We start from the raw sequence: 25,356 nt of genomic DNA, 5'->3' as shown, positions 1-25,356 counted from the left end.
GGGTTGAGCCGATCTTGATATTTCAAAATCTGATTTCCGATCATTTTCCAGTCAATCCTGATCGTGAAATATGCTCGATTGCCGATCATTGAGCGATCTTTTCCGATCGCTCAACCTTAGTGCTGCGTCCAATGCCTGCGAAAGGCAAAGTTCCGGTGAAGAGGAGGAGGGGAGTGAACATAAGCATGCAAGGGACAGTGGAGAGTTATGACACTGGGGTGCTCAGGGCACAGAGGGAACACCCCCAATGTTCCGTGATTGTAATTTGCATAACAGATTAAACCAATTTTATCAGAAACGGTGGGGAGACGCTTAGAATGGAAGGCAGGAATGTGACATTGTTTAAAAATATATTTTTCTAATAATAGACTCCCTTTAACCTGTTAGTGACCGATAGAATTTCTACGTCAGTCACTAACTAGGGATATTTCAATACAATTTTTATGCTATTTCCATCCGAATACAGCAGGGTCTCCCGCATTGTGTGCAACGAGTGCCCAGATGTTTACTCCCAGCTGGGCACCTGCACCTAATGCCCGGGAGTTCCTGGGTGCTTAATCATAGCCGTTATACTATTCTAGGGGAAACATCAGCACCCCTGCGAACATGATCGCACAGAACTGATGCCTTTAGGACGGGGCCCCACGGGACGTAAACGCCGCGATTTGCCCGCATCGGAGACGCTGCTGGAAAAATCACGGTGTTTTACAGTGCAAGCAAAGGGGGTGGGATTCATGCGAATCCAATGTCCACTTTGCGGAAGAAATCGCAGCGTGGACACGCTGCGATTTGCAAAGCCGTTACGGCTTTGCAAATCGCAGCATGTCAATTATATCTACGGAAACGCCGGCAGCTTTCCTGTAGATGTAATGGGAAAAGAAACTTTAGCGTTGCGATTACGGCCCGTGGGGCCTTAGCCCTATATATCGAGCACTGCCATATCTAAAATGACGCGAGCGATGAAACTGCAAAACAATATGAAAAAACAAGGCCAGAATTGCAGAAAAACACTGTAAAGAACTATCAAACTGCACTAGGCTCCCCAAAATAGCATCAATCAAAAAATCAGATCATCCCACAAAAAACAAGCCCTCACTCAAAATAACAAGTTTTGTAGGAAAGTAAGTGATACAAAAAAAACCTAAAAAAAATATTAGAAAAAAGCATTTTACTTTGCTAAATTAATAAAAAAGTCGTCTTGAAATATACACATTTGGTATCAATATAATCATATCAGCGAATATATATCAGGTTATTTAAGCCGGTATGGTTTATGCCATAAAAAGACAATAACAGAATATTTGTTTTATTCTATTCTTTCCCAGATAGAGTTAATAAAAATGAATCGATGAGATATATACACCCCAGAATAGAGCCCTTAAACACTACAACTAGTCCTGCAAAAAACAAGCCCTACATCGACAGAGAAATAAAACGTTCTAGCTTTTGGTATCTGATGATGGAAAAACAGAAAAATGGTTTGGTCATTAAAGCTTAAGGGCCCATTTAAACGGAGGAAGTTGGCACTGAATTCGCGTCAGAATCAGCGCTAAAAAAACAAGGCTCCCATTGACTTCAATGGGTTCCGTTTTCCGCGCGGAACCTATTGAAGTCAATGGGAGTCTTTTTTTTCATCGCTGATTCTGACGCAGATTCCGCACCAGAATCAGAACCAATTTCCTCCATGTGGACCCTAAAACAGGCCGGTTTCTGTAACTCCTACATCTTTGAACAGTGAGCTACTTTAGATCCGTAACTCAAAAAGTTACAAAACTGCATAGCTTGCTTTGTTACACTGTTATCGCAACTCCCGTTCACCTCTATGCAAGATATGGGAGCTTGGTTGTGACCTAGAATCAGTTATTCACATTTTGGCAGCAATTTTGCTGATAGGGAATTAACCCTTAATGGATGCAGCCATTTTATTTCCCCTTAACTTCATTTTATAATTTAGTTGTACAAGATCTTGTTTTTTTTGGGATGAGCTGTATTTATGGCACCAATTTGGGATGTGTACAATGTATTATATAATATAATTTTGTTTGGCGGGGTGTACACTCACTCAGCCACAGATTTTGGGTTTTTCTTTACAATGTTCTCAGTGTACTATAAGTGACATCATAACTTAGTTCTGTGGGTTGTTATGTTTATGACAATAACAAATAGATAGAGCTGTTTTTCACATATTTTTACTACTTTTGCACAATAAAATAACTTAAAAAAATAAATTATAATTGGTTTTGCATCACTGCATTTCAGGAGCCATAACCTTTACCATTTGCAGTATGAGGGCTTATTTTTTGCAGGATGACTTGTACTTTTCATTGGTACAGAGGACTTTTTCATTATAGAAACAGTGATAAAAAATTACCCTTATAGAAAAAATAACAATGGTAGGCAGCTACTAGTGATGGCATGGTTTACGTAATAATATGTCACAGTATGGGTATGGGTCAAATGGGGATGATTTGCAGTTGGGCTTGAGCCGATCTTGAGATTTCAGGATCGATTTTAAAATCCGATTTCCGATCATTTTCCAGCTGATCCCGATCGTGAAATGTGCTTGATCGCCCATCGGAATCCGATCTTTTCCGATCCCGATCGCTCAACCCTAGTCAATGCTTCTCTATGGGAAAGGTCACTTTTAGCGTTGAGCCGACCTTGAGATTTCAAAATCTGATTTCCAATCATTTTCCAGCCGATCCCGATCGGATTGGCGATCGAGCAAATTTCACGATCGGGATCGGCTGGAAAATGATTGGAAATCAGATTTTGAAATCTCAAGATCGGCTCAACCCTAAAAGTGACCTTTCCCACAAAGAAGCATTGACTAGGGTTGAGCGAACGGGATCGGATTCCAATTGGCGATTGAGCAAATTTCACGATCTTTTCCGATCCTGATAGCTCAACCCTATTTGCAGTACCGGACATGGCCTATGGGCTCTGTATAGACAGAGCAGATACATTTTTTTTCCAATCTCCAAGGACCTCTTTAATGCAGCACTGTGCATGGTTTTTCCACAAATAACGCCTGTATTCTCTATTTTTGATGACTAATTGTTACCGTAGGGCTTTACCTGTAGGTAAGGACATTGGCCAGCATGACCAGCCTTACAAATCATCACCGCCCCTCCTGAAACATTGCAATCCTCATGCACCATAGAGCTCGGAGCGGTACATAATTTCCTAGTATGTAATTACATTAAATCTATAACAACCTACATAACAACAGTTCCCTTGGCAATATCTCCATTTGGTGGCTCGAGGAGTAAAGCCATTTGCGGTGCTGTGGATGATTACGCAGGTAAAGTCTATAGTGCGGGTTCAGTAGTCAGACGGTCCACTTGTCAGCGCTATGGTGCTTTATGTAGATATTACGTCTCCATGGAAAGATACATCGCCTTATAAAAGGATTCCAATTTGCAGTTAATTAAGTTTTATGTAAGTCGGTTGATGTTTATGGGGCCCGAATGGCCACTTCGGCTCTGTGACAAGTCTCATCCAGCCAGCAGTTCCTACAAGGTGCCCATTCTTCATCGCTTCCCTATGAAGATTTTATTTTTTTTCCCATTAAGCAGTAAACAATTTTCGGCGGGCTACCTGTCGTGAGTCAGCCATTTTGTGGCAATTAGTCAAAAATTGGATGAATCAAGTCAATTTTTAGATTTTTGTTGCTAACAATGCAACATGTTCTTAGTTCCCATTGTTCTGGCCAAAACATTACAATGTATCCGTAAATTAAGAGAAAATTATAATGTTTTTTCGTTTGTTTCTATGCAGGTTTTTTTCCCATTGTCTAATGGCAGAATAGGACGTGATAGTCTTACCGATGGGGTCCAACCTATTATCTGCACAGTGGAAACTCCAGCCGAAACCTGTGGTTCCAAAATGTAAAACAGCTCATTCAAGTCAAGTCCAGAGAGGTGATAAGTCCTCCTTTATACACAAAGATAATACACACAGTGATGTCACAGTACAGAGATAATACACACAGTGATGTCACAGTACAGGGATAATACACACAGTGATGTCACAGTACAGGGATAATACACACAGTGATGTCACAGTACAGGATAATACACACAGTGATGTCACAGTACAGGAGAATACACACAGTGATGTCACAGTACAGAGATAATACACACAGTGAGGTCACAGTACAGAGATAATACACACAGTGATGTCACAGTACAGGATAATACACACAGTGATGTCACAGTACAGGGATAATACACACAGTGATGTCACAGTACAGGATAATACACACAGTGATGTCACAGTACAGGAGAATACACACAGTGATGTCACAGTACAGAGATAATACACACAGTGATGTCACAGTACAGGATAATACACACAGTGATGTCACAGTACAGAGATAATACACACAGTGATGTCACAGTACAGGGATAATACACACAGTGATGTCACAGTACAGGGATAATACACACAGTGATGTCACAGTACAGGATAATACACACAGTGATGTCACAGTACAGGATAATACACACAGTGATGTCACAGTACAGGGATAATACACACAGTGATGTCACAGTACAGAGATAATACACACAGTGATGTCACAGTACAGAGATAATACACACAGTTATGTCACAGTACAGAGATAATACACACAGTGATGTCACAGTACAGGATAATACACACAGTGATGTCACAGTACAGGATAATACACACAGTGATGTCACAGTACAGAGATAATACACACAGTGATGTCACAGTACAGGGATAATACACACAGTGATGTCACAGTACAGGATAATACACACAGTGATGTCACAGTACAGGGATAATACACACAGTGATGTCACAGTACAGGATAATACACACAGTGATGTCACAGTACAGGGATAATACACACAGTGATGTCACAGTACAGAGATAATACACACAGTGATGTCACAGTACAGAGATAATACACACAGTGATGTCACAGTACAGGATAATACACACAGTGATGTCACAGTACAGGGATAATACACACAGTGATGTCACAGTACAGAGATAATACACACAGTGATGTCACAGTACAGGATAATACACACAGTGATGTCACAGTACAGAGATAATACACAGTGATGTCACAGTACAGGGATAATACACACAGTGATGTCACAGTACAGGATAATACACACAGTGATGTCACAGTACAGAGATAATACACACAGTGATGTCACAGTACAGGGATAATACACACAGTGATGTCACAGTACAGAGATAATACACACAGTGATGTCACAGTACAGGATAATACACATAGTGATGTCACAGTACAGGGATAATACACACAGTGATGTCACAGTACAGGGATAATACACACAGTGATGTCACAGTACAGGATAATACACATAGTGATGTCACAGTACAGGGATAATACACACAGTGATGTCACAGTACAGAGATAATACACACAGTGATGTCACAGTACAGAGATAATACACACAGTGATGTCACAGTACAGAGATAATACACACAGTGATGTCACAGTACAGGGATAATACACACAGTGATGTCACAGTACAGGGATAATACACACAGTGATGTCACAGTACAGAGATAATACACACAGTGATGTCACAGTACAGAGATAATACACAGTGATGTCACAGTACAGGGATAATACACACAGTGATGTCACAGTACAGGGATAATACACACAGTGATGTCACAGTACAGAGATAATACACACAGTGATGTCACAGTACAGAGATAATACACACAGTGATGTCACAGTACAGAGATAATACACACAGTGATGTCACAGTACAGGGATAATACACACAGTGATGTCACAGTACAGGGATAATACACACAGTGATGTCACAGTACAGGATAATACACACAGTGATGTCACAGTACAGAGATAATACACAGTGATGTCACAGTACAGGGATAATACACACAGTGATGTCACAGTACAGAGATAATGCACACAGTGATGTCACAGTACAGGGATAATGCACACAGTGATGTCACAGTACAGGGATAATGCACACAGTGATGTCACAGTACAGGGATAATGCACACAGTGATGTCACAGTACAGGGATAATACACACAGTGATGTCACAGTACAGAGATAATACACACAGTGATGTCACAGTACAGAGATAATACACACAGTGATATCACAGTACAGAGATAATACACACAGTGATGTCACAGTACAGGGATAATACACACAGTGATGTCACAGTACAGGATAATACACACAGTGATGTCACAGTACAGAGATAATACACACAGTGATGTCACAGTACAGAGATAATACACACAGTGATGTCACAGTACGGAGATAATACACACAGTGATGTCACAGTACAGGATAATACACACAATGATGTCACAGTACAGGATAATACACACAGTGATGTCACAGTACAGGATAATACACACAGTGATGTCACAGTACAGGGATAATACACAGTGATGTCACAGTACAGAGAAAATACACACAGTGATGTCACAGTACAGGATAATACACACAGTGATGTCACAGTACAGGATAATACACACAGTGATGTCACAGTACAGGATAATACACACAGTGATGTCACAGTACAGGATAATACACACAGTGATGTCACAGTACAGGGATAATACACACAGTGATGTCACAGTACAGGGATAATACACACAGTGATGTCACAGTACAGGGATAATACACACAGAGATGTCACAGTACAGGATAATACACACAGAGATGTCACAGTACAGGATAATACACACAGTGATGTCACAGTACAGGATAATACACACAGTGATGTCACAGTACAGAGATAATACACACAGTGATGTCACAGTACAGGGATAATACACACAGTGATGTCACAGTACAGGATAATACACACAGTGATGTCACAGTACAGGGATAATACACACAGTGATGTCACAGTACAGGGATAATACACACAGCGATGTCACAGTACAGGATAATACACACAGTGATGTCACAGTACAGGATAATACACACAGTGATGTCACAGTACAGGATAATACACACAGTGATGTCACAGTACAGGATAATACACACAGTGATGTCACAGTACAGGATAATACACACAGTGATGTCACAGTACAGGATAATACACACAGTGATGTTACAGTACAGAGATAATACACACAGTGATGTCACAGTACAGGGATAATACACACAGTGATGTCACAGTACAGGATAATACACACAGTGATGTCACAGTACAGGGATAATACACACAGTGATGTCACAGTACAGAAATAATACACACAGTGATGTCACAGTACAGGATAATACACACAGTGATGTCACAGTACAGGGATAATGCACACAGTGATGTCACAGTACAGGATAATACACACAGTGATGTCACAGTACAGGGATAATACACACAGCGATGTCACAGTACAGGATAATACACACAGTGATGTCACAGTACAGGATAATACACACAGTGATGTCACAGTACAGGATAATACACACAGTGATGTCACAGTACAGAGATAATACACACAGTGATGTCACAGTACAGGGATAATACACACAGTGATGTCACAGTACAGGATAATGCACACAGTGATGTCACAGTATAGGATAATACACACAGTGATGTCACAGTACGGGGATAATACACACAGTGATGTCACATTACAGGATAATACACACAGTGATGTCACAGTACAGGGATAATACACACAGTGATGTCACAGTACAGGATAATACACACAGTGATGTCACAGTACAGAGATAATACACAGTGATGTCACAGTACAGGATAATACACACAGTGATGTCACAGTACAGGATAATACACACAGTGATGTCACAGTACGGGGATAATACACACAGTGATGTCACATTACAGGATAATACACACAGTGATGTCACAGTACAGGGATAATACACACAGTGATGTCACAGTACAGGATAATACACACAGTGATGTCACAGTACAGGATAATACACACAGTGATGTCACAGTACAGGATAATACACACAGTGATGTCACAGTACAGAGATAATACACAGTGATGTCACAGTACAGGATAATGCACACAGTGATGTCACAGTACAGGATAATACACACAGTGATGTCACAGTACGGGGATAATACACACAGTGATGTCACATTACAGGATAATACACACAGTGATGTCACAGTACAGGATAATACACACAGTGATGTCACAGTACAGGATAATACACACAGTGATGTCACAGTACAGAGATAATACACACAGTGATGTCACAGTACAGGATAATACACACAGTGATGTCACAGTACGGGGATAATACACACAGTGATGTCACATTACAGGATAATACACACAGTGATGTCACAGTACAGGGATAATACACACAGTGATGTCACAGTACAGGATAATACACACAGTGATGTCACAGTACAGGATAATACACACAGTGATGTCACAGTACAGGATAATACACACAGTGATGTCACAGTACAGAGATAATACACAGTGATGTCACAGTACAGGATAATGCACACAGTGATGTCACAGTACAGGATAATACACACAGTGATGTCACAGTACAGGGATAATACACACAGTGATGTCACATTACAGGATAATACACACAGTGATGTCACAGTACAGGGATAATGCACACAGTGATGTCACATTACAGGATAATACACACAGTGATGTCACATTACAGGATAATACACACAGTGATGTCACAGTACGGGGATAATACACACAGTGATGTCACAGTACAGGGATAATACACACAGTGATGTCACAGTACAGGATAATACACACAGTGATGTCACAGTACAGAGATAATACACACAGTGATGTCACAGTACAGAGATAATACACACAGTGATGTCACAGTACGGAGATAATACACACAGTGATGTCACAGTACGGAGATAATACACACAGTGATGTCACAGTACAGGATAATACACACAATGATGTCACAGTACAGGATAATACACACAGTGATGTCACAGTACAGGATAATACACACAGTGATGTCACAGTACAGGGATAATACACAGTGATGTCACAGTACAGAGAAAATACACACAGTGATGTCACAGTACAGGATAATACACACAGTGATGTCACAGTACAGGATAATACACACAGTGATGTCACAGTACAGGATAATACACACAGTGATGTCACAGTACAGGATAATACACACAGTGATGTCACAGTACAGGGATAATACACACAGTGATGTCACAGTACAGGGATAATACACACAGTGATGTCACAGTACAGGGATAATACACACAGAGATGTCACAGTACAGGATAATACACACAGCGATGTCACAGTACAGGATAATACAAACAGTGATGTCACAGTTCAGAGATAATACACACAGTGATGTCACAGTACAGGGATAATACACACAGTGATGTCACAGTACAGGGATAATACACACAGTGATGTCACAGTACAGGATAATACACACAGTGATGTCACAGTACAGGGATAATACACACAGAGATGTCACAGTACAGGATAATACACACAGTGATGTCACAGTACAGGATAATACACACAGTGATGTCACAGTACAGAGATAATACACACAGTGATGTCACAGTACAGGGATAATACACACAGTGATGTCACAGTACAGGATAATACACACAGTGATGTCACAGTACAGGGATAATACACACAGCGATGTCACAGTACAGGGATAATACACACAGCGATGTCACAGTACAGGATAATACACACAGTGATGTCACAGTACAGGATAATACACACAGTGATGTCACAGTACAGGATAATACACACAGTGATGTCACAGTACAGGATAATACACACAGTGATGTCACAGTACAGGATAATACACACAGTGATGTCACAGTACAGGATAATACACACAGTGATGTTACAGTACAGAGATAATACACACAGTGATGTCACAGTACAGGGATAATACACACAGTGATGTCACAGTACAGGATAATACACACAGTGATGTCACAGTACAGGGATAATACACACAGTGATGTCACAGTACAGAAATAATACACACAGTGATGTCACAGTACAGGATAATACACACAGTGATGTCACAGTACAGGGATAATGCACACAGTGATGTCACAGTACAGGATAATACACACAATGATGTCACAGTACAGGGATAATACACACAGCGATGTCACAGTACAGGATAATACACACAGTGATGTCACAGTACAGGATAATACACACAGTGATGTCACAGTACAGGATAATACACACAGTGATGTCACAGTACAGAGATAATACACACAGTGATGTCACAGTACAGGGATAATACACACAGTGATGTCACAGTACAGGATAATGCACACAGTGATGTCACAGTATAGGATAATACACACAGTGATGTCACAGTACGGGGATAATACACACAGTGATGTCACATTACAGGATAATACACACAGTGATGTCACAGTACAGGGATAATACACACAGTGATGTCACAGTACAGGATAATACACACAGTGATGTCACAGTACAGAGATAATACACAGTGATGTCACAGTACAGGATAATACACACAGTGATGTCACAGTACAGGATAATACACACAGTGATGTCACAGTACGGGGATAATACACACAGTGATGTCACATTACAGGATAATACACACAGTGATGTCACAGTACAGGGATAATACACACAGTGATGTCACAGTACAGGATAATACACACAGTGATGTCACAGTACAGGATAATACACACAGTGATGTCACAGTACAGGATAATACACACAGTGATGTCACAGTACAGAGATAATACACAGTGATGTCACAGTACAGGATAATGCACACAGTGATGTCACAGTACAGGATAATACACACAGTGATGTCACAGTACGGGGATAATACACACAGTGATGTCACATTACAGGATAATACACACAGTGATGTCACAGTACAGGATAATACACACAGTGATGTCACAGTACAGGATAATACACACAGTGATGTCACAGTACAGAGATAATACACACAGTGATGTCACAGTACAGGATAATACACACAGTGATGTCACAGTACGGGGATAATACACACAGTGATGTCACATTACAGGATAATACACACAGTGATGTCACAGTACAGGGATAATACACACAGTGATGTCACAGTACAGGATAATACACACAGTGATGTCACAGTACAGGATAATACACACAGTGATGTCACAGTACAGAGATAATACACAGTGATGTCACAGTACAGGATAATGCACACAGTGATGTCACAGTACAGGATAATACACACAGTGATGTCACAGTACAGGGATAATACACACAGTGATGTCACATTACAGGATAATACACACAGTGATGTCACAGTACAGGGATAATGCACACAGTGATGTCACATTACAGGATAATACACACAGTGATGTCACATTACAGGATAATACACACAGTGATGTCACAGTACGGGGATAATACACACAGTGATGTCACATTACAGGATAATACACACAGTGATGTCACAGTACAGAGATAATACACACAGTGATGTCACAGTACAGGGATAATACACACAGTGATGTCACAGTACAGAGATAATACACACAGTGATGTCACATTACAGGATAATACACACAGTGATGTCACAGTACAGAGATAATACACACAGTGATGTCACAGTACAGGATAATACACACAGTGATGTCACAGTTCAGGGATTATGATGTCCCTATAAAGTTATGGATTCGCAGTCAGTTTTCTACATCACGTTCCATCATCCATAGTTACCAGTTAGTGCACCCTGGGGCTCAGTGGAAATGACCCCCATTAGTTCTTGGGCCCCTTCTCTATGTTGCCTCCTCCCCTGGTAATTACACCTATAAATAAGCAACCTATAAAATAGATGGAATAACTTCCGCCCATCACCCGCACCCGTCCTCCTGTTCTAGCCGTTTTACTTTTTGCCTTGTTTAACTTTGTAATTTCATCTTTCCGTGTAATGTTGGTTAAACCTTAATCCAGATGTTTACACCAAACTGAATTTACACAATACAGCTGCTTGCAATTACTCTGCCCTGACAACCTCCGGACGCCTCAATGCATCAAATTATGTCTGTGCGCGGTCTATACCGCCAGGTGCAATCACAATATATTCATCCTATTGCATTATTTACCTTGCACTAAGTCGTTGCTATTTTCGCTCACATTTCAGGCAGCTGTGCTGAATCTCAATGATTTTTTGTTGTGCATAAATGTTTTTGCTTTACGTGGGCCAATAGAATTAGCGTTTCTAATGTCTCAGCGCTTCCTACAGTCGCGTTGGCTTGCATTAATTTGTTGTACTTTATTAATTTTATTGTTCTTCGTTGCGATCGAGAATCTTTCATCGACTTGTAAAGGCGGTTAATTCCTCCTGTTATGCTAATACAGCAAAGGAAACAGGTTTAATTTAGGAGGGCTGTATAATTTAGGAGAAATCCGCGGCCAGGTTGTATATCTGTTACGATTTAACGGGTAAATTGTACTTGAAAAGCAAATTTCGGCCTCGGAATTTACACCACCTTGTAAAAATGCAAAAGTTTACTCAACAATCTGTTCTGGAATTTAATCAGGTTTTAGATTAACAAGGAAAAGACAAATTGAAAAGCGTTCGCAGCGCAACGTACGGCGTAAATCATTCCCGTTCGGAAAGTTACTGTCTTCATTATTGCCAGGAGTCATCTGGAGTATACGGTATATCTTATTGAATATTTCTTTGTATTTTATTCCCCAAAGTTTTCATAGTCGTTCTAAATTTTAGTTATGTCGCCAACTCTCATACAATTTTTAGAGTCCTTCCTAAAGTCATGTGGGCCCCTTACCAGATCCCTAAGACCTCGGGTGAAATGTTCATTAGATCTTGACTATAATGTTACTCCTTGAGGAAGACCACCTTCTCAGGTGTGTGGAGTCTTACAAAAAGCCCTTTTAGCTCCACTGGGGGGATTATGGGAAAATATGCAAATCTGTTTCCCAAGATGTAAATAGGGAAACAATGCCTCTGTTTACTGCCCTCTAGGGGAAGCTCCCTTGAACATCATGCCCGACTGTCCAACAAGCCTTTGCTGCAATGATGCGGGATTTTGCCAAGTCAGTATCCCAGCTGTGGACAGCACTGTTTCGATTTGGTTGGGTCTCTTCAGCACAGCGTAGGGAAAATTCTGCATCATTGCAGCAAAGACTTGTTGGAAAGTCTGGCATGATGTTCAAGGGAGCTTCCCCTAGAGGGCAGCAAACAGAGGCATTGTTTCCCTATTTACATCTTGGGAAACAGAATTGCATATTTTCCCATAATCCCCCCCAGTGGAGCTAAAAGGGCTTTTTGTAAGACTCCACACACCTGAGATGGTGGTCTTCCTCAAGGAGTGACATTATCCCCATATACTGTTAACTGAAGGTTCCATTTCTTATTTTTTTCTAAAAACCAAAGGCTTTATCCATACTTACCAGCTTTCATGTTGGTTGTAACATCTCTGCCTGTTTGGGTCTCTGCACCACCCTCTGCTCGCGTGCTGCGGTGCAGGAGGTGTGTGCAGGTTGATAATTTACTTAAAGTTTTTGGTTGCACTGTGTGAACACGGCTCTAATTCTGTGATTGTATTTGCACCACACCCATCTTCTGCCCTTGTTGCCTCTGTCCATTAAGTGGTTACATTTTGTCTTGCCCTGTGATTGACAGCCTGCCTTCCTATCAGGTCCAGGGCGGGTTCACCCTCCCCTATTTAGTCATTGCTCACATTCATACTGGTGCCGGTTATTGCCTCTTGCTTGCTGGTTTCCCTTTCTGTTTATTTACTTGTGTACTAATCCTTGACCTCTGGCTTTCCTCACTGACTATTCTTTTGGACTCCGATTTGGCACTGCATCGCTCGACTGTTACCGAACCCTTGGCTAGCTGACCTCCCTTTGTTGTCATTTGTCTTGTCTGCGTTTTGTGTATCACTTAGACAGGAAGGGACCGTCTTCGTGGTTGCCACCTATTACGTAGGATAGGGCCTGGCAATAGGAAGGGACAGTTGGGGGCTTCAGCTTAGGGCTCACTGTCCCTTGTGCCCCTTCCTCCAGGGTTCGCCTGCAGCTTCTGGGGAATTATTATCTGGCTATTCCCTAACATTGATAAAACATGTTAGGTCCCACTCTTGGATCACCCCTCCACCCATCCAGCCATTGTCCCTGTTTAGTCCAGTACATGCCTTCAGTTGCCCAGGCTTTTATCCAAAAAATTTGGGACAGTTGGCAACTAGGGGTTGTGAACAGTTTGCCAAAATTTTTTAATAATGTAGTGTTCATCGTGTATAGTATGGCATAACCCGTTAATTAGTTTTCTAGGTTGGTTTTACACTGATTTATCAAGACTGCCATGTTCCATGCCACTCCTGATAATCCGTGCCCTACCGGAGTGCACATCCTTTAGGGGCCGTGAACCTAAACAGAAATCTATTCCCACTACTGTTTAAAGAGAACCATTCATATCCTCCTGCACATGTGGTTTTATATTCCGCTAGAAAGCCTACAGAGCACTTGTCACTTTCCCATTACGTGCCCCAGGGATGGAGATATCAGTGCAGTTAGTTTCGGCACCGATCTCTACCCACTGTCAGAAGGGCATTCCTGACAGTCTAGCTGGGCTGTAAGGAACGACCCCCTGACTTTACTTGTCCATAGCCCTATACTGTCAGAGGAGGCGTTCCTTACCGCTGAGTTGAGAGGAATGCGCCACCCATTACAAGTGTATGGAAGAGTCCATTCAGGAGGGGCATTCCTCATGGCCCAGCTAGACTGTCAGGAACGCCCTTCTGACAGTGGGCAGAGATGGATGCCGAAACTAACGGCACCGACATCTCCAGCCTGGGGGGATAGAACGGAAAAGCTGACAGTGTGCTGAATTCACTTTCAACATTCTAGCGGTATATAAAACCGCATGTGCTCAAGGACATGAAAGGTCTTCTTTAAGTAGCGTCTGGCATTATCTACAACCGAAACCCAGTGTAAATGATGATAAATCTGCCCCTAGAACACCCACCCACATCTTCTTTGGAGTGAGGGTCACCAATTTTTATGCAACATTTTTGTGACTTTTTCCAGCCATAATCAGTCAACCCCATCCTTTTTATGAAAAAATTTCCACTATTTTGTTTCCGTATCTTCCTGCGCATTTTTGTGCACCCAGATGTTTCATTAATTTGAAGGACCCCTCCCCAAAGCATCACCTATTTGGGGGGGTTTCATTCTGGCATTTGTCCTACAGGATTCTTTCTTTAGGAGTCTCAAGGAAAAAAAATGCAATATCAAATTTTTCCAATTTATGTATTTTTTACATGCAAATAACCCCAAACACTCTAAAATAGAGGGGTTAAGGACTAAAACATGACCTTTACTATGAATGAAACAATTTCGGTTCTTAAATCTCAGACTCTCTGCATCAATGTCTGGTTTCAATGGTAACAATCGCAAAAGTTGTCTCGTCGTCAAAGTTCGAAATCTGTAAAAAGTTGGTTTTTAATATGTTCCATTTTCTATTTAATCCAATTTATGTCGCCAGTGTCAGCTATTATAAATGATCTGGTGGGTGTCGCTGTCTATCGAGATCCCGAATATAATAAAAGACAAATGATTATATCTACGGCGGGCGATTTTGAAGAGCTTATACAGAAATCATTATTAGGCGTCTTACAATGTAGCCTTTAACCCACGAAACTTTTTCATGGCACATCCTCGTATCTGGTTAAAATCCATCGCCCAAATTCCTCTCTTTAATTTAGATCTAAATTACAGTGTTGGTCTTCCGTTCTTCCCTATTCGCAACGCTGAATGTCATAGGAAAGTATCACAGTAGGTGACAGTCATGAAAGAGGTGAGTCAATTTAAATCTACATTCTAATAAAAGAAATCTGAATTGCGTATTCAATTCAAGTAATTCGTGTCAAAAGAATAACTGATGCAGATGAGCAAAGCAATCCACCCGGGTAAAGCCTGTATGTAAGGTCAAAAATATAACTTGTAATAGTGTCATTTAAAGGGGACCCGTCATTTGCTCGCAACATGTTATGGAGTAGAAGGAACTGAGCAGATAGTGTCCTATCTGCAGGTTACAGAGCAGGAGGGGCAGACTGTATATAGTGTCCTGAGTTGAATACATACGCGACTAAAGCAAGGAGCTGTCACAGCTCAGCTCCTGCTTTAACGCGGCGCTCCGGCTAGTGGATGTGTAGGCGCGATGTGATGACATCACGCCTACAACTCTGTGAGTGAGACTGCGAAGAGAGCTGCGGGGGAGCGTTGGAAGGTGAGTATAAGTGTTTTTTTGTGTTAAAAATTGAGGTGGAACATAATGAAGGGGGACCATAAAACTGGGGGCAGATGAAGGGGGGGGGAGAATGGCATGAAACTGTGCAGAGATGGGGGACATGAATCTGGGGCAAGAGATGGGGGCACATGAATGTGGGGCAGAGATGGAGGGACATGAGTCTGGGGGCAGAGATGGGGGGACATGATTCTGGGGGCAGAGATGGGGGGACATGAAACTGGGGACAGAGATGGGGGGACATGAATCTGGGGAAAGAGATGGAGGGACATGAAACTGGGAACAGAGATGGGGACATGAATCTGGGGGAAGAGATGGAGGGACATGAAACTGGGAACAGAACTGTCTGCACTCAGCCAGCAGCGAGAGCAGTGGAGGACATAGGCCAAGGTGAGTGCTACTATACGGGGGCTGATGTAGGTGGGGGAGGGTAGGGGGGGCCATGAAGCTGGGGGCACAGATGGGGGGACATGAGCCTGGGGGGCAGAGATGGGGGGGAGAAACTGGGGGCAGAGATGGGGGGACATGAGACTGGGGGGGCAGAGATGGGGAAGACACTGGGGGCAGAGATGAGGGGACATGAGACTGGGGGGCAGAGATGGGGGGAGAAACTGGGGGCAGTGATGGGGGGACATGAGACTGGGGGGCAGAGATGGGGGAGAAACTGGGGGCAGAGATGGGGGGGAAGACACTGGGGGCAGAGATGGGGGACATGAGACTGGGGGCAGAGATGGGGGGCGAGAAACTGGGGGCAGAGATGGGAGGACATGAGACTGGGGGGCAGAGATGGGGGGAAACTTGGGGCACAGATGGGGGACATGAGACTGTGGGGCAGAGATGGGGAAGAAACTGGGGGCAGAGATGGGGGAACATGAGACTGGGAGGCAGAGATGGGGGGAAGAAACTGGGGGCAGAGATGGGGGAACATGAGACTGGGAGGCAGAGATGGGGGGAAACTGGGGGCAGAGATGGGGGACATGAGACTGGTGGGCAGAGATGGGGGGACAAGAAACTGGGGGCAGATGAAGTGGACTGGGGCAAAGAAGGGGGGACATGAAGCTGGGGTCAGAGATGGGGTGAGAAGAAACTGGGGCAGAGATGGGGGGACAAGATACTGGGAGCAGATGAACTAGACTGGGGGCACAGATAGGGGAACAAGAAATATAAGCGGTTCAGCCCCTCCGCCAACCCGCAGACGAAGTCGCGGGTAACTGCTAGTTATCCTATGAGTGGTAAATTATCTGGTATTTTATTAGTTTAACTAATGTGTCTTATTTTGGAAGCTACTTTCCATTCACACTCTTTAGCCTTTGGCAATTGTTAGGGGTTCCCTCTGCTGTGAGCTTAGCAGACAATAGTCAGAGTAGAATTGTATTCCTTGGCAGTAAACCATGAGTTTTCAAGAGGAGAAACCACTGCCAAGTGATAAAGAAGAAGCCGCTTGGAGGAAATCTCTGAGAAGCATCAGTTTGGCAGCGAGCCCTCTACACAATGTGATTCAGCAGAATAGTCAAACTTTTTTTGAAGGCATCTGCATATTGATTTCCAAAAACTCTAGGTTGAGTGCCAATTGTAACTTAATAATGGAACCCAATATAGACAGGTGACTATGGGCATAGTTGTAACCTTGGCTTGTAAGAGTGTGAAGTATTTCATGAAGTATAGGTGATAAGCGACAGAAATATGTTCTCGCCAAGCTGAAATAGATAAAAAAAAAATCTCAAGTTTTGCTGTGTTATAGCAATGGCGCACAATGCCTGAGATCTGCTCGTTCATTTCCAGTCTATCTAGTCCACATAATATTCAGAATCTGATACATGGGAGTTCCATCTTGGATTCCGCAATATAATGTTGATCCCTTGATCCTCTTTTCAGTGGTCCCGCGGTTAGGAGATGAATTGGCCATATATGTAAGTAACTCTCACTATTGTACTATTGGACAATTGGGTGTTACTATGACTGCCAAAAAGTAGAGTGGAGATGGCCACACACGGCGAGAATTGTCTCTCTGGAGTCCCGAACTGGAGACCATTGGACGGTGTTGGGCTGAGATTCCTTAGGCCCCCCCAGAGGAAATGATTGAGGGGTGTAGAACATAAGGATAAGCTCTAATAGGTTATTTGGAAATCAATCTAGAACTTCAAATGGGGTTGTTGCTTTATAGACCTCTCAAAACCTTTGCCCAATGGAGGATCTTCTGATTGGGGTTGAGCCGATCTTAAGATTTCTGGATCATTTTTAAAATCCGATTTTTGATCATTTTCCAGCCAACACCGATCACGATCATGAAATTTGCTCGATCGCCGATCGGGATCCGATCTTTCCCGATCCCGATTGCTCAACCCTAGTTACTTTATGTTTATGGAGTAGGGTTGAGTCGATCTTGAGATTTCAGGATCGTTTTTAAAATTAGATTTTCGATCATTTTCCAACTGATTGCAATCGTGAAATTTGCTTGATCACCGATCGGGATCCGATCTTTCCCGATTGCTCAACCCTACTTCTGATACTCTGGGCCTGTTTCTTTCAAACATGGCCGCTATATACTTATGTTGTGCCTTGATTTTCCCCTGGGTTTTGGGTGAACATTCTTAAGAAAGTTTAAGTATCCTCCAGTGTTTGATACTTTATGCTCTTCTTTGGGTTCTTCTCAAGTAGGAGATACTTTATCCACACAATCACGAAGGTAGTCACCAGGAAATATAATTTCTTGACGAACACGATAGTGGTTAAGCAGGGTGAGGAACTACAAATTCTAGGAAAACTAGAAACAGACACTTCAGAAGATGATTATTTACCCTGCGAGGATAAGGTGGGTATTGTACAAATGTGCACAACTCCAATCTTACATCTTAAGATTGAAAATTTACGCAAATTTTTTCCTTCTTTTCCTGGAGCCTGAGGTGTTCTCTGGATGTATCGTCGGGTCTCGATATGTTTATAGCGTTCTCTTGTATACAAAAGTAATGTCATGTTTTGTAAAATTCAATAAAGAATGAGGAAGAGGCAAAAAAGTGAGGACATTGTTGTAAATAATAGATGATTCGGTGAAACATTTGCAATGTAAATTCTCTGCTCAATGACTGATAGACAAGAGCCCTAGGCAAAAGCCTTGAGTGCCAGAAGGGAATCCACTTTGCATCTGCAGTGCTTTTGTAATTCAATATAATTTTTTATTTTTTTCCATGCACGGAACTAAAATTGTAAGCAATTCAGAAGAGTTTTAGAAATTTCAGACTTTTGTAGGACCCCACCCACAAAAAATAAAATAAAAGTCCCACTACAAGCTGAGGAGAAACACAATAAGACAGTCAAAAAACACTCAAGGATACAGAAAGTCTTAAGTCTCTGAACTGTTAAGGCGGCATTCATACATGCAATAAAGCTTTTTGCCGGAGATTCTGTCACGTTTGATGACAAGAATAGCACAGCGTGCGGCACTATTCTTGACATCCATATTGTGGATCCTTCGAGGACCTTGTTCTAAATCCATAGGATCTTAAGGTTTTTCATACAATGGATCTGTCATGGTATTAAGGCTTTTGTTATAAATTATAGCCATGTGAACAGAGCCTGTTTGCTTCGACCTATACAGATATATTGTAACGAGAACAAGCACAGGAGACTTAGATTGGGTCAACCTTTTGGCAGGTCAACCATCTAATATACATGAAATGCTTAGAAGACATTTGTCCAGGTTATGATTAGAAATGAGTGAACCATTTTGGAACAAGTTTTGCAAAAGTTTTGTGTTTGCATTAGAACGTCTTGATGTGAGTACAAGGGAGTGATGGACAAAGCGAGAGCACCAAGGAACCTCCCTTAGGATTCCACTTGTTGTAATCTAAAGATATCCCATAGTATAATAATGGCACTTCTGGGCTGTGCAAAACGAGTTTCGCACAAAATTAAATGGATGGATGAATCCCTAGAATATTTGCAAAAGAAATCTTGCCAAGTTCACCCATCTCTAGCTATGGTTTCGATCGGACATGCCGTATCCTTGTTCCCCAGGCAGATAAGCTATCACCAGAGGGATCTACCAGCGCATACTCCCTTTCCCCATTGACAACACATGCACACTTACCCCTTGGTTCACATCGGCATTTGGTAATCCATTTGGGGAGTCCACACCGAACGCACTGGCAAGCGGTGTGCAGTGAAAGCACACGGACCCCATAGACTATAATGGGGTCCTTGTGCTTGCCGCCAGTTCTCTGCACTAGTCATGCGGACATGAAAGTAGATCACAAAGTAATTTCCTGTTCGTATGATTTGTGTGGAGAGCACATGGACCCCATTATAGTCTATGGGGTCCATGTGCTTTCACTGCACACCGCTTGCCAGTGCATTTGGTATTCCGTTCGCGGTGGTCCCCATGCGGACTCCCCCGAACGGATTACCAACGCAGATGTGAACAAGGCCTCAGTTGCACTGGGTGTTCATGTCTATGGAGAGGTAATTTGGAATAGCTGTCACAATATTTAGCCATCAGGTATGAAACGTGTTTGTCCAGGTTTAGGCAGAGTTCTTCTCAGTTTATACAATGTAGAGGTTTTGACAATGGATTACATATCACTTCATAATTTCCTCATGGTGGGACTATTAAAGGATTGTCTTATCTTATATCATCTTATCTTTTCATACTAAGTGTCATTTCTATAAGATTGGCCAATCCCTTTAACAACATGGAGAGACCAGACCATTGTGATCAGTGATGGGTAATACCAGCTCCTTACTTACCTGCATTCTAGTAATGTAAATGGGTTTGTTCATAATGATCCAACTCGCTGTCTCATAACAGGGTGGGATAGTCATTGACCCATCGTACGTAATGAAACTAGAGGTCTCTGGATAAAGCTCTTCGATATTTAGCCCCTGTAGTAAATAGGCATCATCTGAGGATACATTGTAAAGAGAACACGTTCAGTAATACAACATTAGAACATAGCGCAAAATGATCTGGATATGAACAAAAAAAGATACAAATCAGTTCATTTTTTATCTTCATTGATGTTACCTATAAGTATCCCATCCTACAGGTGATAACTAAAGATGAGCGAGTAGTAATCGATCGAGTAGGTATTCGAAATATTCGTACTTAATCGAATACTACTAGCTATTAGCAGTAAATATTCGATTCAGAACCAGCGTTGATTGGCCGAATGCTATACATAGTATTCGGCCAATCAACGCTGGTTCTGCAGCAAGCTCGTCCTTGCTAGTCAGGAGAGCTGGCAGCTTGCTGTTACGAGGGAGCTTACTTTTTCTAATAAGAATGAATTGACCAGCGTTGATTGGCCAGTGTACAGCATTCGGCCAATCAATGCTGGTTCTGCCGGTGGCTCGTCTGGGAAGAGGTGGGGTCTAAGATCGGACCAGCAGTCTCCATTGTGGTCTGACCTTAGACTCCACCTCCTCACAGACGAGCCTCCGGCAGAACCAGCGTTGATTGGCCAAATGCTGTACACTGGCCAATCAACGCTGGTCAATTCATTCCTATGAGAAAAAGTAAGCTCCCTCGTAACAGCAAGCTGCCAGCTCTCCCGACTAGCAAGGACGAGCCTGCTGCAGAACCAGTGTTTATTTGCCACAGGCTCGTCTTTGCTAGTTGGGAGAGCTGGCATCTTGCTGTTACAAGGGAGCTTACTTTTTATCAGCGCAACTGCAAGCGCTGTGCAGTTAAAGCGCAAAGACCCCATAGACTATAATGTATAGCATAACTATACTACTCCTAAACACTCTCCTCCTGCTACTCGTGGACTTGGTGACTCTCCTTTAGTCGAATAGTGGTTTCCCCTGAAACGAGCATTTTTTCCCATAGACTATAATGAGATTCGATATTCGATCGAGTAGTCGAGTATTGAGGCTCTACTCGAAACGAATATCGAATATTTCACTGTTCACTCATCTCTAGTGATAACTTACAATACCCAGAAAATCATAAGACGTCTAACTGCAACATTATATGATACAATTACTCTTTTGTCCAATTCCCAAATACTAAAGTGTCTTGAATTTCACAAATAAAGATTTGCCTTCAGGTTTTCTGCCCCTTGGCTGTGGCACAACCTGACACTTATGGCCCTTGGACCAGAAAAGATTGTAATTCCCAGTTTGGGTAAGAAATTCATTCTTTTCTCTCTTTTTATATTACCGTATATACTCGAGTATAAGCCTAGTTTTTCAGCACAGTTTTTGCTCGGCTTATACTCGAGTGAAGCAAAAAAAATAAATAAATATTTTTTTTTTTGGTGAAGGGGGGTCTATGACCAGCCGCAATAGTAATGTATAGAGTCTCCCATAAAATAGTGGGAAAAAAAAAGAAGCTTTAAAAAAAAAAAAAAAAATAAAAGTTGTAAATCCCTCCTTTCCCTAGAATACATATAAAAGTAGAAAATGACTGTGACACATACACATTAGGTCTCCCTGTGTCTGACAGTGCCCGGTGTACTGAATATAGGGGATCTGCAGTGCTCCTGTTCCATCAGGAAGGGGTTAATAGGAGCACTGCAGATCCCCTATAGTCAGCCAGGCTGAATTCCACGTGGGGGAAAAAAAACCAGTCCTCGAGCTCAGGGAAGGGGCAGACGGACAACCAAAACACCCCCTCCCCTTCCCCAGCAATACTGCACCCAAAAACTCCAACCATTTTAATTTTTGATATTTTCCAGTAGCTGCTGCATTTCCCCCCCTCGGCTTATACTCGAGTCAATAAGTTTTCCCAGTTTTTTATGGTAAAATTAGGGGCCTCGGCTTATATTCAGGTCGGCTTATACTCGAGTATATACAGTACCTAATTAAATTCAATGCAGTAACTCAAGCCTTCTACACTTCTCCACGATACTAATAAAGAATTATTATTTGTTGTCTATTGGAGACTGAATGTACTAAGATATATATATCCTAAGAGGCTTCCAAGTAGCTCAATGGAGACATGTTATAAGAAGCTCTTATGTGGAGCCTCCATAAACTATATCTACTTGCATAGACGTATTAAACTGAATATACGGTAACGAGACAAAAAAAATTCTATAACAAAACCATACCAGAGTTCTACCGATGATTGCTTTCTTATCAGGAGGTAACTATAGTAACTTAAAGGGATTCTACTAGAGATGAGAGAATAGTATCAAAAACTGCAGCTTCGAATACCTCGCTCCATAGGAATGAATGGGAGCGTCCGCGTGCCGGCCGGCACCTAACCCCTTGCAGTTAGTCTGCTCCCATTCATTCCTATGGGAGTGAGGTATTCGAAACTAGAGTTTCGAATAGTATTCGCTCATCTCTAGATTCTACCATTAAAAACTTTTTTTTGTGGTTGAAACGATGGAATAGCTTTAAGAAAGGCTATACTTCTCCTACCTTTAGATGTCTTCTCCGCGCCGCCGTTTGGTTAAAAATCAGCTTTTCATTGGTATGCAAATGAGTTCTCTCGCAGCACTGGGGGCGGTCATCAGCACTCAAACAGCACTGGGGGCGTCCCCAATACTGTGAGAGAACTCTCTCCAGCGCCGCCTGCATCTTCGTCAGCATCTTCATCTCTTCTCGCCGCCTCTTCATCTTCTTCTTCTGGGGCAGGGGTCACATTTGTACGCCTGCACAGTCTAGAACTACAGGAGCGGACTGCGCATGCTCGCGTAAGCGGACACAAAAAAATGGCTGCCGGAATGTGCACTCGGCTCTGCCTACGGCCTGATGGCAGAGCCGACTGCGCAGGCATACAAGTGTGATCCCAGCGCCGGAAGGAGAAGATGAAGAGGCCGTTGCTGACGAAAATGGAGGCGGTGCTGGAGAGCGTTCTTTTGCAGCATTGGGGACGCCCCCAGTGCTGTTTGAGCGCTGGAGCCCACCCCCAGTGCTGCGAGAGAACTCATTTGCATACTGACAAAAAACGGATTATTAACCGAACAGAGAGGCAAGGAAGACATCTAAAGGTAGAAGAAGCATAGCCTTTATTAAGGCTATTCCGAAGTGTCAAGGAGAAGAAAAATGTTTTAAATGGTAAAATCCCTTTAAAGGATGTCACAGGTATTATACGAGACCAAGAGGTAATCATTGTAGAACTTAGATAAGACAGCTGAGATACAACACAGGAGAGACACCTGAGAACATCATTGACTAGAGAGGCCCACACTGCTCGGCTATAAAATTGAAAGAGTCACCAACTTACTTTTATATGTTATTCTTGTTATGGTGTCCCTGTTGAGCATTCGATTAAGGAAGGGATTGGATGAATCTGTTACCTTAAGGATAGGAAGACAATTTATAGTAAACCATACAAAATAGACAACATTGTTATAAGAAAAAAGCGTGTGCAGAAACAGGAAACAGCGCCACTCTTGTATTTGGGCTGAGTATAGTATTGCAACTTATTTGTACTAGCAGGACACAAGAAGGATTCAATTTCTGGAAAACAAATAATTTTATATAACAAAAAATATGGTGACCTACACCACTTGTACTAATTGCCATTAAATGCATCCCATATTTCATCTATCTATCTATCTATCTATCTATCTATCTATCTATCTCCTATCTATCTATCTATCTATCTATCTATCTAGTTATCTATCTATCTCCTATCTATCTATCTATCTATCTATCTATCTCCTATCTATCTGTCTATCTATCTATCTATCTATCTATCTATCTATCTTCTATCTATCTCCTATCTATCTATCTATCTATCTATCTATCTATCTATCTATCTACTATCTATCTATCTATCTATCTATCTATCTATCGATCTTCTATCTATCTATCTATCTATCTATCTATCTATCTATCTCCTATCTATCTATCTATCTATCTATCTATCTATCTATCTATCTATCTATCTATCTCCTATCTATCTATCTATCTATCTATCTATCTCCTATCTATCTATCTATCTATCTCCTATCTATCTATCTATCTATCTATCTATCTATCTATCTATCTCCTATCTATCTATCTAGCTATCTCCTATCTATCTAATCTATCTATCTATCTATCTATCTATCTCCTATCTATCTATCTATCTATCTATCTCCTATCTATCTGTCT

The 25,356-nt window shown here is 42.0% G+C and overlaps 1 protein-coding gene across 1 annotated transcript in view; it reads right to left on the bottom strand.

The window, feature by feature from the left end:
- Positions 1–25,356, bottom strand: part of CA10 (carbonic anhydrase 10) — a 223,744-nt gene that overhangs the window by 12,710 nt on the left and 185,678 nt on the right. Inside the window, exons 6-7 of the mRNA XM_075279383.1 lie at positions 24,482–24,554; positions 21,052–21,206 (exon numbers count right to left, since the gene is read on the bottom strand). Of these exons, the coding sequence (XP_075135484.1) occupies positions 21,052–21,206; positions 24,482–24,554 (228 nt within the window). The remainder of the gene's footprint in view (positions 1–21,051; positions 21,207–24,481; positions 24,555–25,356) is intronic.

Source organism: Leptodactylus fuscus, chromosome 6, assembly GCF_031893055.1.
Source record: "Leptodactylus fuscus isolate aLepFus1 chromosome 6, aLepFus1.hap2, whole genome shotgun sequence".
Taxonomy (NCBI): domain Eukaryota; kingdom Metazoa; phylum Chordata; class Amphibia; order Anura; family Leptodactylidae; genus Leptodactylus; species Leptodactylus fuscus.
Note: the sequence above shows the minus strand (reverse complement) of the source record. Positions and strands in the feature narration are given on the sequence as shown.